General features: G+C 39.9%; 1 protein-coding gene and 1 long non-coding RNA gene across 13 annotated transcripts in view; one reads left to right on the top strand and one right to left on the bottom strand.

Moving 5' to 3' along the window:
- Positions 1–13,380, bottom strand: part of LOC143121611 (uncharacterized) — a 37,343-nt gene extending 23,963 nt beyond the window's left edge. For 5 of the 12 annotated variants that reach the window (XM_076282057.1, XM_076282075.1, XM_076282094.1 and 2 more), the window contains exons 1-5: positions 13,290–13,380; positions 4,668–4,744; positions 3,602–3,874; positions 2,719–2,765; positions 1,664–2,155 (exon numbers count right to left, since the gene is read on the bottom strand). In XM_076282057.1, coding sequence (XP_076138172.1) covers positions 1,664–2,155; positions 2,719–2,765; positions 3,602–3,867 — 805 coding nt within the window. In that variant the 5' untranslated portion in view covers positions 3,868–3,874; positions 4,668–4,744; positions 13,290–13,380. The remainder of the gene's footprint in view (positions 1–1,663; positions 2,156–2,718; positions 2,766–3,601; positions 3,875–4,667; positions 4,745–13,289) is intronic. The other 7 variants (XM_076282065.1, XM_076282109.1, XM_076282135.1 and 4 more) reach the window with 7 other exon arrangements.
- LOC143121663 (uncharacterized) lies at positions 9,535–11,498 on the top strand. Its single transcript, XR_012986526.1, has 4 exons — positions 9,535–9,768; positions 9,875–10,874; positions 10,985–11,064; positions 11,166–11,498. It is a non-coding gene; the product is annotated as an uncharacterized LOC143121663 (long non-coding RNA).
- Positions 13,381–15,786: the final 2,406 nt, after the last annotated feature.

The raw sequence follows: 15,786 nt of genomic DNA, 5'->3' as shown, positions 1-15,786 counted from the left end.
TGCACATGCACACACACAGGCACATACGCAGGCACACACATAAGCACATGCACACACACACACACACACACACACACACACACACACACACACATAACATAAACATGTACACATGCACACAATTCAAGAATTTCTCAGAATTATGAACAGGCAAGATGGAGGTGGGGTTGTATAAAATTAATTTTACATGTGAAATCTATGAACTAATCATGTTTTGGTACTTGTAGTCTAGCAGATACCAGTGAGAATTGAGTGTGCATAATGCAATTCAGTGAGACATTTAGAATCATATATGCCTTTCAGCGTGACTTATTTTTGTGGAAAAAATGTGCTGGACTGGGCGGCGGTCATATACTGTGATGTGCAACTATGTATGGTAACTTCCATAACTTTGTGGGATAGACATACCTGAGGTGTATTTACTAACAGGCCGCACTTAGGTAAAACCGCAGACTACCTATCGCTTCATGCATATGTAAGGGATAATGCCCGACGAGATGTCCATTATCAGAAATAAATGGACAACGCGGAGGCGTGAACCGTCCGACGCGAAGTGGAGGACGGTTCCTTCCGTGAAGTCCATTTATTTCTGATAATGGACGCATTGAAGCGCATTATCCCGTTTATACCATGGTCACTTACGAAATAAATACATATGAAATCAATTATTAATACTAAATAAGTTTAACAGCTAAAATCGTTACTTTCCAATGATTCCATTGTTGCGAAGCCTGCCTCCAGGATCAACTATCGTCCTACTATCGTTGTTATAGTTACCATTCATAAGTATTGATATGGAACGGCAATTAAACTTTTTTTTACCAGATCTACTTCATATGTGTAGTATATCACTTTTTATACGACACCCTTTTCAACCTAGACCATGGTATAAGCTTTCTTATGAGAGTCAGGGGAAAGTGTAAAAAGATGGGAGGAGAAGTGTAAAATGCAATTAGATATTCTCCTGCATGTATGAAAACTGGCCATGAAAGTGCACGTCTGTTTTTCGGTGAAATATTTCCGCCTTGTAAAAGCAGGTGTTATTCCAAATTGAAGTTAAATGCATCAATAAGAGAAACTTGCAAAGACAACAGAATCAGTATTCAGAGCACCAGTTTTGCTTTTTTGTACTATATCAAAATCAACCTCAACTATGTCAAAAGCAGCCTCAACTTTCACTTATGTCTTACTTTCACGTCACACACTTAAACTTTCCTACTTGCTAGATTTGACTATTAAATCTGTCATACCCTACGTGCACAAGTGTTTTGAGTAGAACTACTGCTCTTCATTATCTCCCTGCTTGTTGATATTTTATCATGTATTTTATTATTTCATGATCAATAAACGTTTGATTCCTTTTAATGTTATCATCAGTTGACTTCATTAAACTATGCTTGTGATTGAAGTATGCCGTTCAGTTGGGAACATTCAGAAATTGCAGTAGGGGGCGGAGAAAGACGCTGATTACCCAATGAGCTACAGGTATGATACATAGCACGTAAAATGAAGAGGCACAGCGTGCGCTTTTTGCGGTTTGGCCATGGCGCTGATAACGCTGTGTTTGCATATGTACGTAAATCGGGCCCTGTGAGTTTAATAGAACAAATAGGAATATAGATCAAATAAAAAATATTATAGAACAAATAAAATATTTTCTTACCAATTAAAACATTATGGGGCTTGATGTCTCTATGGATCACTCCAGCTTTATGAAGGACCTGCAGACCCAGGAGCACATCCTGAGCTATCTGTTTTAGCTGACCGCCCGCTGGCTTGTTCTCTTCTAGGTATTCATCCAGGCTGTACTCGCACAGCTGCAGGGCGATGTAAAAGAAGTCTTCATCCTTTGCAGAGTCCACACAGCGCACAAGGTACGGGCTTTCCAGATTGGGGTCCTGTAGGATTTTCATCTCCTCTTGTATAATTACAAAGTTTGCCCTGACCACTCTCTTAATGGCCACCTCAACACCCTCTCTCAGGCCCAGATATATACCCGTTCCCTGGCTGCCCTGGGCAATGAGGTATTCCTCGAGAAAAATAAGAGACCCCACTCTCTTCACAGTGTTTGATTCCATGAGCTTTTGTAGTTGAGACTTCCATCTTGTGCTGTGTTGTATCCACTTCTGGGAGACTGGTTTGGTGGTTGGGGCTACTGAATGAGATGTAAGGACATGTAGACATGAAGACAAATTAGCTCAAAGATATAATTAAGCATATGGAAAAACTAGCATCTGATGCTAAGAGAAATGAGGACATTAACAAATTATTTTACAAGTTATTAATAGTGGCAAATATCGGGGTTGCTGTGTGTACACTTGTCTAAACATATGGTGTAAAACTATTGGGAAGGCCTGAGGCAGGAAGGCAGAAAACCAATGTTGAAAATGTCCCTTATATTCAAAGTCCAATGTAAGGGACAGATAGACATTATGGTTTGGCAGCTTCACTAAGAGTGCATGTTACAGACACACTGTCCACAAGCGCTAAAAGTTCAATTTTCCCTTCAATCATCACTGGTGTATAGGTATATAAGAGTTATCTTCATCATTGATTCTCTCATAATGTGACACTGAGGTTGGATTTAAGGGTCTTATCCTGTATACACTTGGTTTAATAATGCTTCCTTCACTCAGAGAGATGAACAAACTATTCTCTGAGGCTCTGAAGATATTGGTGTCTGAATAAAGGCTTATAGGAAATGACTACCGGCCTTACCACTATTTTCACTGTGAGAATCCTCACCCACTGTTGCTTCCGAAGCACTACAAGACGAACAGAGATAAATTTAAAATAGGTCACACATGACGTTAAGTTTAATGTGGGGTGCAGTGTTTCCCTAGCCTGGCTAGCGCCACCACGTGGTCTGGGAACCAAACATTAATTTTCTCGTATTTGAAAAAAAATGCCCAGATCCGTTTATTGGGTGCCACGTATGTCTATCAAATGCGTCTGTGCATAGCTCATCATCGTCTTGCTTTCCCCCTTGTTCTGTGATTGGTCGCCTATCTCAGGCGAAAATTTGCTCCATGGTCTCCAGGCTGCCTTAGCAGCGTGGATCAAATCGCGCACAAGGCAGCATGGGAACACCCAGGCTAGTGTTTCCCACAGAATTGGAGTCAATTTGTTGTGGTGGCGGGGGGGGAGTTAGGGGGTGTTGAGTGTCTGTCACTTTAAGGCGTTAGGGAACCCTTGCAATTTTAACATAGTTAAAAGGCTGCTGATATATGTGTGAATCATGCCGTTCATAATGTTTTCTGCGTAGTTAGTTAAATTAAAGGTTCGTACTTCTCCTTGAGACAAACACTTTTGAGTCTTGGAAAACTTTTCCATTTACATCGGGATTTTGCAAACATTTAGTGTCAGACTCAATAGAATGAATAAGGCACACACGAGTAATCTAGTCAATATTGACAAGCAGCTGTAACTAAGCATGCTAAACTCACATTTATGAAAATTAGCTGGAATTCTCCTTTAAATAGTATGATAATCTATTTTATTATATTCTATGCATCTATATAGACGGCTACACACCTGAATATAGTGCCTTGTTCATAGCATTGAACTCTATTTACTGGTTAGATTGGTTGTCATAGCCTACCCCTTTGGTATCTGAAGTTTCTCGATGAGGTCTCTACGAGCGATCTTCTCCAGTATGTGTCTTGTGATGTTTAACAAGTCTGTAGTGCCGTAATGATGCTCCATAAGCCATACAGTTTCTGTTACGTCTTTTTTCTCCAGATTCCCCCATTGTATACCATCATACCGATCCAACAGCTTAGCTGTTAAAAACCTTTTAAACCGATTCAATTCTTTCTCAGAAAGATCATCCAAGAGTACGCAAATGTTGAATTTCTGGTCCTCCATGTCAGAGCTAAAACAAAACAAATCTTCGCAATTTCAAAGTAATATGCCACCATCATTTTGTGATTTACTTGATATCCAAACTTAGCCTACTGATTTAGATAGATAGATAGATAGATAGATATCTTTTTGTAAAATTAGTGCACAATCTAGTAAAACGTGAGCACAATATAGTAAATAGTATACAAATAGTATACAAACATTACATATACTTACTATGTTGTGTTATTATACGGCTCTTCACAATGCTAGTAGAACGCTCCATTGACTTGAATGGGATTTCCCAAAGTTCTAGCGGTAAGATATATCATGTAATTACCGCTGCAAACATATAATCACCGCTGTCAATGGCAACGGGTTTTGTGCTTCTGATACGTCTTTCATATCACTACGCAAGGACTGGAACTTCATTCAAACGTGAAAGCAGACGGTTGATCAGCTGTGTTCTAAAGAATGTTTGATTCAAGTTCAGCAGCGTGTGCTGTTGCAAACTATTTGTTTCTCAGCAAATGCCACGATGAACGGTAACAAATAGGCTAAGTTATGTAGGCTAAAGTGATATCGTGGGGAGTTTATTATTTCGTTTTGGCAAGTAGCCGTATAATAAGCGGGATAATGTATAGAACGCCGGTCAATACTGTGAAAATAAGTCCCTTCAGGGCGGAACAAGGTTCGCCCTGTCGGGACTTATTTTCCCAGTAATGACCGGCGTTCTATACATTATCCCTTACATGTTATGTACAAACACCTCCAATGTAACAATCATCGCAAACAGTTCATATTTAGTAAACAAAGGAACTTACAGTTTTGAGTTGTATTCTCTTGTTATTTCCTGGAGTCTCAGACGCTCCTGGTAGAGAACTGTCTGGACTTGCTCTGTCTAGGGAGGTTAAGGCGTGGTCATACTATCAAGAGCAAAGCAACTCGTCTTGTCATGAATGTTTAACTCTTTCCTCCCCATTCATTTACTGATGTAACACTGATCCCCATTCATTTACTGATGTCAGAATCCAGGTGTCACTCTTCCTCTCTCTTCTCTAACTTCATGTCCATAAAGTGTGTGTACGGCTTGTATCGCATAAGTCTTGTGTTTCTGTATACATGCATGTGTAGAGGAATACTGAAGAGTAGCATAGTGGAGCAGGCAACATTGATTAAGGGGAGGGACGAGCTGATTGCTTGTTAGATAGGGCGGAGGATTGTGGGCAGTCGTGGCCTACTGGTTAGCGCTTCGGACTTGTAACCGGAGGGTTGCCGGTTCGAACTCCGACCAGTAGGAACGGCTGAAGTGCCCTTGAGCAAGGCACCTGACCCCTCACTGCTCCCCGAGCTCCGCTGTTGTACCAGGCACAGGGGTGGACCTGCCATTAGGCATGGTCAAGCAATTGCCTGGGGCCTCAGCCACCAGGGGGCCTCGTCATCCCTGTATCATATTTCGTTTTTTTTTTTTTTAAATAAATGATCACAGCATCCAAGCAATATATTCTAATCCATAATAAAGATTGAACAAATATTTTGCCTCATGATTGCTCATAAACTCATCATAAAATCAAATTACTGCAGGTCCGCTTCCTGTCACCATAGCAGCAACTAGCTATCTGAACCAGGGGCGCCTGCAGGAATTAATGCTATGGTACGCACACCCTAATCAGCTAATCGGATACTGTGCATAGTTGGGAAGGTATGGTGGGCCAATTTAGTGTGAATACACATTACACACACTAAGGGAAATTTTCTCTCGTTGTTGAGCCTGATGGTACGCACAGTGCGTACGGACGTACACCTGCAGGCGCGCCTGATCTGAACGAGGTCTTGGTGAGGTGTGGAGTTGAGCGATTGACAGCAGCCATGAAACGTTTCCAGAGTGGAAGTGATAAAAGAAAAATTGAGGAGGAAGAATTTAGAAAGAAATTGCCTAAATTAACCAACTTCTTCCAGTCGAAGAATTCTTCCACGGAAGAAAGTAATTTGGATAGCTCTTGCACTAGGCCTACATATTCTTCTGATGATGATGATGATTATAATGTTGATCTAAGTGAAACAGTCGGACAAGATCACGGTCACTGCCGAAGTCCGCACTGGTGCTGTTGGTGCTGCTACGGACACCATTTCAGTAGCAGAAGCTTTGGGTGCAAACGAAACCAGTACGTGAGTAGCCCTAGCACGATACCTAGTAGCACTACAGTTATCAGTGACGACCCTGCGTTATGGCCAGACACCGTAAGAGATGCAGAGCGAGTTGAAATCGTTAAAAAAGGCTATGTGCTAATTAAGAACTTTGAATTCCCCCAAAATGCAGATAAACCACCCAGAAGATTCACGGTTGAACATTATTACATGACCATGAAAAATGGAGAAAAAATAAACAGAAAATGGCTAGTTTATTTGGTCAGTGCAGACGCTGTTTATTGTTGTGGATGTCGGCTTTTTGGAAGATCGAACACCTCATTTAGTTCGCACGCACACACTCACTCTCACTCTCTCTCTCTCTCCCTCTCTTCTACACATAGCCTACACAGACAGACTCTCATACATAGCTACATAGAGTATATTCACACACACTACACTCTCTCTCTCTCTCTCTCTCTCTCTCTCACACACACACACACTCACACCATTCATAATTGTACTTTCAAAGGTTTTTACTAATGTTTTTTGATTGTCATCTATGGCAATAAATATTTGTTGTATTTGAGTATGCCTCAGCGTCCCATTATTACAGAAATCGGGATCGGGATCCTTTGCCTTGGGCCTCAAAGTGTCCAGGTCCGCCCCTGACCAGGCAGCTCACTGCTTCACCTCACTGTGTAAACACTGTGTACTGAGTGTGTTTCACTAATTCACGGATTGGGATAAATGCAGAGACCAAATTTCCCTCACGGGCATGGGCGGATTATGAACTTTTGGGCCCCTGGGTCCAGATGTATTAAGGGCCCCCCACTTATTGTCGTATATGTGGGAGGGGGGGTTGGGGGTCCTCCCCATGAAATGTTTTAATTTGTTTGATGTGATTTTCTGTATTCTGGTGCATTTTGGGGATGGCCAATACTAAATTCAATCAGATTCATAGCCTACATCCTGATTTGTTGATATTGAGGCAATGACTCCCTGCAAAGGCTTGGGCTTTAGGGCCCCCTGACCCCTTGGGCCCCTGGGCCTGGTAGGCCCGTGCAGTAATCCATCCCTGCTCACGGGATCAAAAGAGTATACGTATATACTTACTACTTATAGATAGATAGATTTAAGCCTTGCTCCTCCGTTCCTTGTTTAATTATAATGTTGACTGCCTTGCCATATGTCAAGTTGATCTGGGTGTATCTGTGTTTCAGGGGTGCCATCAGCTGGTTGCTGTTTTGCCTATGTGTGATTTTGTTTAATTGTTTGCTTTTGTATATGTTGGATTCCTCCCTTGCGAGGCTGTAGTGTCGACCAACTGTAGCGGATGTATGTGAACTGGGAACAGGTCAACTGGTAGCGTATAGTCCTTTTTAACTGTTTTAACGCGTAGCCTACTGCTTTCTAGTAATCGGAGATAAGCCCACCTGGCGTGGCGCGCTGTCTGGTGGTGGGGCTGTTCTCGTAACTAGCCATCCTCTTCATGGTGTGTGTGTGTGTGTGTGTGTGTGTATTAGTGTGTTAGCCGCACCTTACTCTTTGATCTTCACATCTCCCAGACTTTGCATTGTAGCTCAGTTAGCTGTAGCCACTTTCTGTGTCTGGCCTAATCTGTTTTAATAATAAATTATTGTATTCAACTATTTATTCCCACAGCTGCTTCCACACTAGACCTAGGTCTCTAGACCTTATTCTTGCACTGTTGGACTACATAAGACGTCACTCATCAGGACCAATGAGGGAACTGGGAGTGGTCGAAGGAAATCGTGAAGCTGTCCGCGCGCTGACAGCTTCACGATTTAGAACCCCTGTTAACCTAATGATTCCGACCCCGCTAGATATGGAGAAGTTTCAGTCAAAGTAATAATACTATCCATAGTAGGCCGATGTAGGCTTACCCACGATACTGTTACAAGAATGCCTTCTAGCTATTTAATTAGACTCAACTTCCCCAAGAATAGTGTGCGAGGCCCTCCTCGGCCGACTAATTCGAGGCGCCTTTTACTGAGTAATGATCCTAGTGTGAAAGTTGGTCAGAGGCTATAGTGCTGGCCTGGACCACTATACTCATTTGGACAGACCATCTTACCGAAGCTACAGAGGGTTCAGGGTGTGCTAAGGTTAGCTGTCTAATTCCAGACTACTAATAAAATCAGTGACCCACCACAGTACAATACGATGGCCAGTTCTCCTGGTACACTCTTAGAAAAAAGGGTTCTTGTGGGTGCTAAATAGAACCATTGGGGTTCTTTGCCAAGGAAATAGAACCCTTTGCCTGAAAAGGGTGCTATTTCTTACTCGCGAGGATTATTTGAACTTAAACGACCGTTTATGGAACCCTTTCCCGGAGACGCTCACTCTGCTGCAGTGGATTTAACGGTAAGTGGCACAAAGTTTTTTCTGCTTTCCCCCCATTCATAATCATTGCCCGTGTGGCCTGCAAATCGAAACATTAAGTGATACTTCTTTAAGCAAAAGCAAGGGGCGTTCCCCGTAAACGTTGGTGGGCGTTAACACATGACGGTCAGCTGTCAGAAGTAGTAAATTGTAGCTAACGTTAGAGGTTCGTTGAATAATGTTAGCAGCAGCTAACTATCATAGACATTGATTCACCCTAACGTTACTGGATCCATCATTAAGATACGTTTTGTACTTTCTTGTCAGCCTGGCAATAAAATCAACTATCGATTATACGATTTCGAGCTTGTGTAGAATGACACTACTGTTCAATATCCTCCCTCTCCCCGATTGAGTTAAAGCTATCTACAGCTAGCCTGCTAGCGCTAGCTGTCGCTAGCTAGTGAACATAGCATTAGAAGCAAAGCAGAGTAATCAGCTAGCTGCTACTAACGTCAGCTAACATACGATGCAAATGATTTGGCAATAACTAATACTTCATTAGCAGACTGTTTAGTTAAATTACAGGGAACCCAGCCAACAAGTTAGGATAGCTAACAGTAGCCAATAGTGCTATAACAGACTTCTGAAACACATACAGATAGCTACCAGTTGAACCTCCTTCTTGTATCATGCTGGGCTCATTGCAAATTACAATGTATTTAGTACATCTGTATAGCTAACGCTACGGCTCTGGTGTCTGTAAGACAATACAGACATCTAAAAGAGGATGGAACTCACTAACTCACTACAATATGTACTTAATGTCTCTATGTCTTATTTTTCATTTTAGATGAAGATGTCTGTCAATGGCTTCAGTCCATCAATTTAATTGATGGCAAAAAGATAGTATCCATTACCTCTGACTATCTTTAAGTGTCCAATTTGTGATGTAAAGTTTTACCTTCCCAAATATTTGCAACATCTACAGCTACTTCATCAGCATCTTCCTGATTTCTGCATTGTTTGCATTATATTTAATGTAATGAAAGTCTATTGTCATACTTGCATTAACAGAACAGCAAATTGATGGGGAGACTGCTGGGGTTGACAGAGAGGATGGTTGAACAACTGTTTCCTCTGATGAAGCAGTCTTGTTTTTGAGAGGTGGAAAAGTTACACAAATCATCGTTGGTTCGGTGAGTATACTTCATTAATTCAATCATTTTTTTCATGAAGGTTTTTAGGACCACATGTTATTTTTTTCCTGCATATTGTTATAAGTTATATAATAACGCTCAGCATCTCCTCTGCTACTAAAACCATGAGTAGGAAAATTCTAATTCCAATGATTGTTCTTTCAGGTACCCAAACCATAAAAAATACACTGATGTCCTGTGGTGTCTGATCACTAGATATCCATTTCTTAATGACCACAGCTAATCTGGTTATGTATGTTATTTTTTAACGTTTTGTTATGGAAAACATTATTCCTCAATTGAATTCTTATACTACTCTGACTCTGTCTGAGTCTCATAATTCATGTCTTTACTCAAAGGAGACCCTGCTGGAGTGTCTTAAGAATAAGTTCAAAAAGGAAAGGTCTCCTTTGATAAACTTGACGACGGTGCAGGAGATTAAGAGAAAGTTTGGTGTCAGAAGACAAAGAATTGTGGACCATGTGCCTTTGGAGGACCCACCTGGACATCAGGTGCCATTTTTACATTCTTGCTTGTCTTTAGCCCATTTGTTTTCTTGTCTGTATGTCTATATGCTAGCTAGTCACAGTAGCCACTGTTTGTCAGTACAGATATCTTAATATTACACATTTCTCTTTGCTAATTTCAGAGAGCAAAAAAGTACAGAGTGGGGGTCCAGATGTCTTCTGATTACGAGCCAACAGAAGAGGTTTGTAATATGTTTGTGAATGAAATGTTGAATCATACAGCAGTTAGGTCCGGCTACATTATTTATTTATTTCTGATTGAATGAAAGACTATCTGGCTTGAGAAAATTTATATTATCATTGCTCACATACGTTTTGCATTCTCTGCATGTCTTTTTTTTTTCAGATTATGTTGGACCTTGAAGCAGTTGGGGAGGACTACCACAGCTTTCAAGAGCATATAAACGCCATAAACAATTAGTTGTGCCATCGTCAGCCAGATATTAGTCATATAATGGACAGGATGAGGCAAACTGTCTATAAGAGGGTAGAGCAAATGGCAAAGCCAACTGAAGAGGTGATGGAGATGTTCCAATTTCTTTGGGTGCCAGAGCTGGTTAGTAGCAAAGTCTTATAGTAGTATTACTATAATGTCAGTTCAGTGCTGTTCAGTAGTAAGTTCTATAACCATTTATTGGTAACTACAATTTCCTCTGTTTTGTTTTGTTTGTTTATTTGTAGATGCATCATGAAATTAAGTTGCGGTTTGGACTGGACTTCAAGCTAAGCCTGCATAACACCCTCAGTATATTGACCCCTAACGTCATCAGAGTGGCTGACAGTGGGAGTCAGAGGGAGAGGCTGTCAAGCCTACGAGATACTAACACAGATGGTAAGTCACCAGCTTCTTCTTTTCCCTTGCACCCTTCAATTATTTAATAATAATAAGATCATTAAACTATGTTTTAATGAAATCATTCTTTGTTTCTTTTGACATTTCAGACCTTCAAAAAAGTGCTGCTGTCCTAATTTTGCCTGCCCTTTGTAAGGAGGATGCCAAGTTTCTGTATTGTTTAGACGAGGTATTTGATGTTTTTAACATTACAATTAACATTGCTTTATGTTGTCAATTCACATCATAGACTCTTACAGGAGATCCCTTGTACATTTCTCATTTGCATAGAAACCACTGAGCGTGTTTCCAACCATCATCTTCCAGGGTGGCGATACTCCCCTCCTTGCCAGGAGAGCATCCATAAAGATGGATGGCATCACAATAGCAAGTGGAGAGATGGATGTGCCACATGCCCTCCAATGCGAATTTGTCATTGGCCTCTCCCCTGACATTGATGCCTCCTTAGGCCTTGTCTGTATTATTTGTTTATATTTTCTTTTTGATGTTCAGTACCCAAAAGAGGCCCGCCACCACACATTACTATTCTTTGAAAGACGTCTTAACCTGTCTATGTCTAAACCCTCCACTCCAATGTTGCGTGTGGAAAAAATGTTATAATAACGTGTGTTTTATAATCATTTGAAATGTATTAATTTGTAAAAATGTAACTATTGCTGTTTTGAGCGTATTTATGACACATTTTTTATGCAAGTAATATAGAAGATATGTTTAAGCAATGAATATGTAAATTAATGTAAATATGTATCTATTGTTGTTTTGAGTGTCCTATGACACACATTTTTTTGCGAGTAATATAAAAGATATGCTAAAGCAATGAATATGTAAATTAATGTAGAAATACTGAATACAGTATTTAAATGATATTTGACTGATGTGTCAATTTTTGATTGATGTTGTCTATTTGTATTTAACATTTCGTACACATTATACACTACTTCTCATTAATTAGCACAATGAATGAATATGAATAATAATGAATTAATAAAAGTAATACTACTACTACTACTAATAATAATAATAATAGTAATAATAATAAGTAGTAGTAGGCCTAGTAGTAATAAAACACACCTGGTAGTTATGGTTCCATTTAGAACCATTAGAATGTAAAATAATGGCACCCCTGATGGTTCATCATATAGAACCTTTTTAAAAGGTTCCATTTGGAACCATTTAGGGTGCCTTATTTGTATCAAAGGATGGAACCTTTTTAGGTTCCATGTGGAACCTTTTTTTCTTAGAGTGTAGCATGCCTACTTTCACTGATTTAGCCCCACGGCCCTAGGGACTAATCCTAGCCCTTCCCCCTGGCACATCTTAAACTTTGAGGGATATCTAAAGAAATTCTAGAAAACTATGCGGGTCAAAGCATAACAATTTATTTGTCAGATACAAGCTATTCATCCAATACATTATAGAAGGTACATCTAAATGAATAATGTGAAAGTTACGAAAACAGGTTAAAGGAACATTTAGGAAGCCATATGAAGCAATCAGAACATACCAGCTCAGAGGATGATGACTACACACCAGAGTGGTGCGGGAGATTCTGACTACAGAATGGCTCCTAGAATGCTCTGTAAACTTCACTTAAATAGGCTATCCAGTTTGTGGTTGGTTACATTGATATGGATCACATGATTGGAGGTCAGCTGATTTGGGATCACATGGTTGGAGGTCATCTGATTTGAGAGTACTTTGATGAGACTTGAGACCATTGTTGTGAGAGTGAATCAATCAAGACATGACAAGGTATACATTTGATTACATTTCCTGTCCCTATAGTTAACTGCTCCTGTGGACATGTGACAGGCTCACAATAGGCCCACACTTAGTAGTTGATCTTATTGGTCCAACCTCCCTTCCTCCCTCCATTACTTCCTTCCCTTGTTATGGCCAAACACTCCTGCTAATAAAAACGTGAAGGAGACCAGTGGGATTGGATAATTAGGCTGTTAACCTAATAAAGCACTTTTGGTTAAAAACACAGACATTGTAAACATACATAGACACCATCATAGCACTGGATATACAATATTATTTCATCTGCGATTATCATGTCCTTCATTTGTCTTTCAACATTAATATCATTTGTAGTTTGTGTGCCATTTGTGTGTATAAGGGATGAAACTGGCTGCTGACTTTGCAGAGGTTTTCGTATTGACTACCAACAATGTATAGTAGAGGTGCTTCAAATTGGCGCTTAAAATCGCCTGTCTCAGAATATATAGAAGAGGTCCAGGGCAATTCCGCGCAAAACTGTCACATCCATATTTAGTTGGCGTTACGGACGTGACAGTTTTGGGTGGTATTGCCCCCGTATCGTTATATAAAGCTGTTCTCGCTGTCTAGCTTCCTCCTCTTTGAGCAATCGATGATTTGAAAATAACTTACTTATCGTTAACTTAGATATCCATCTGATTGTTTCTCGTCCCGTCTCCTCTCCTCGCTTGTTTCAGGCTATCAGTCTCTTCTCCATAGTAGGCTACTTTACTCACTGACTCGACTTTATCAGAATTCATAGATTTCATTGGCTGAGTAGCAGCAAGCGAAATGATGGTTCCTGAAGCTCCTGAAGTAAATGCTGTTATCCTAACCAACGAAACATTTAGCGCAGCTTTGAAATCTTACGTGAACATCTAAATTAGGCTATTATGGTCTGGGTCCGGATAGGATCACGTCACGGTCCGGACTCGGACCGCGGTCCGCCATTTGGTGATGGCTGATATAGCAGAATGCAAGAAAAGGTGTAGGAACAAAGGACAAAAATGCAGAAATGGTAAATGGACTGCTTTTATATTAGCCTGGCTAACGTCAGACCATATCTCATTGAGATGGGGTCTGGGAACTTGACATTCATTTTCTCGTATTTGAAATGTGGTTTACGAATGCCCAGAGCCGTTTATTGGGCGCTACGAATGTCTATCAAATGCGTCTGTACGTAGCTCATAACGGCTTCGGTGTGTCGTCATCGTCTTGCTGCCCTCCCTCCGTTCTGTGATTGGTCCCCTAACTGAGGTGAAAATTTGCTCCATGGAATCCAGGCTGTCTAGCAGCGTGAATAAAATTGCGCGCAAGGCAGCATGGGAAAACCCAGGCTACTTTTATATAGTGTTTTTTGACTCCTGCAAAAGCACTGTACAATGTCATGCTTCACATTCACCCATTCACACACACACTGATGGTGGAGACCTCAGGCATCAGGTCTCAGGAAAACCGCTGTCAAGTTTACGGAATTACAGTCATGTCTCAAACATCAGATGAAAAGGCATCAGGTCTCAGGAAAACCTCTGATATTATCCAATCCAATCCAATCCACTTTATTTATATAGCACAGTTTAAACAAACACAAGGTTCCTGTGCTGTACAGCAAGATAAGAAACACATTAACACACCACAGAAGCACAATAATAGGATAAAGTATTAAAATTAAAAGAGATAAAAACTAACTAAAATAAATGTATAAAATCAAATTAAAAAGAGATAAAAACTAAAATAAAAGTAAAAAGAGATAAAAACTAAAATAAAATTAAAAAGAGATTAAAAACTAACTGAAATCCAATAAATAAAATATACTGCCCACATAACACATCTACATACCATCAACACACTACCTGGGGTTAAAAGCCAGAGAAAAGAGGTGAGTTTTAAGATGGGACTTCAGCCTCTAGCTCAGAAGGGGGCGGCATGCGACTGGTAGCTTGAGAGCGACGTGTTGGAGACTCATGGTGTAGGACAATGACTTTGATTGGCAACAATTTTAAACCAACCAACAATATAAATTATTAAGAAGAGCTCTTTTATGAGTTAAATTGAAACAACATTATACTGGCTTTTATTTGTCCGAATCTGAGGTCCGGCTATACGGTAATGTCTCATGTAGGGTTCATGTCAGTTAATATAAATTAATATTTAAAAACATGTTCAATTGTATATTTTTTCATATATAAATCACACTTGACAATAAGTGGTGGCAGGACCAGCCAAACTATGAAAAAAAAGTGTGACTTATAGTCCAGAAAATACGGTACATATTTTGAGTCAGAAAAACAAGCATGTTTTACCGTTCTATATCAACACATATAGAAACACTGACATCTCAGATCAGCAAATAAGTTTTCAAAGAAATTCAGCAAGAGCTGTTTTCTCAAATTGAGTTTTTCTCATTTTCCAGTAGAAACATCTCAGCCTATGTAGCACCTATGTACACCAAACTTTCCAGTTATACACAGTTTTCTGAAGATATTTACAGATTTGTATTTAAATTATTCCTGGCACCTGGAGTACACCAGGAACCAGTGTACTCCAGGTACAAAGTGTACCTGGTGTACAATTTGTACCTGGCTTTGTCATATGTTCAGATCTATCTACCGAAAATATATGCAAAACCACACGTATTTAATGAGATAATGCCAAATTTGCATAATTAAAAATTCGAATTTCAAAAACTTGTAATACATTTTTTGTTCATACTTGTGTAAGTAATCAACTGAGGAAGTTTCATGGTGATGTCTAATATTTTAAAATTTTAGCCTATTCACCTGTAGTGTCTCGCCTTCAGCAGAATCACACAGGTTATATAAAGGCATACTCATGTCTCTTAATAAAACACATTCTATTTTTAATCTAAATTGCTTCACACGTGTAACTTACTATTGCAGCATGCGCACTCTTTTATTTGTTTTGGAGCAAGCGGGATATAAGAAATGACATAACTAAAAAGTTCCCAATGGTAAATCATGACTTCCTATGTTTTCACCTTTCAAATTCTCTTACAAAGTCAAAGTCAAAGTCAAAGTCTGCTTTATTGTCAATTTCTTCACATGTTCAAGACATACAAAAAGATCGAAATTACGTTTCCCACTATCCCACGGTGGAGACAAGACATTTT

This window comes from Alosa pseudoharengus, unplaced genomic scaffold, assembly GCF_046254945.1.
Source record: "Alosa pseudoharengus isolate Yale_2024_CS ecotype anadromous, Long Island Sound unplaced genomic scaffold, YU_APseudo_1.1 YU_APseudo_1.1_scf_1, whole genome shotgun sequence".
Classification (NCBI taxonomy): domain Eukaryota; kingdom Metazoa; phylum Chordata; class Actinopteri; order Clupeiformes; family Clupeidae; genus Alosa; species Alosa pseudoharengus.
This window is presented reverse-complemented; position numbering and strand designations above follow the sequence as displayed.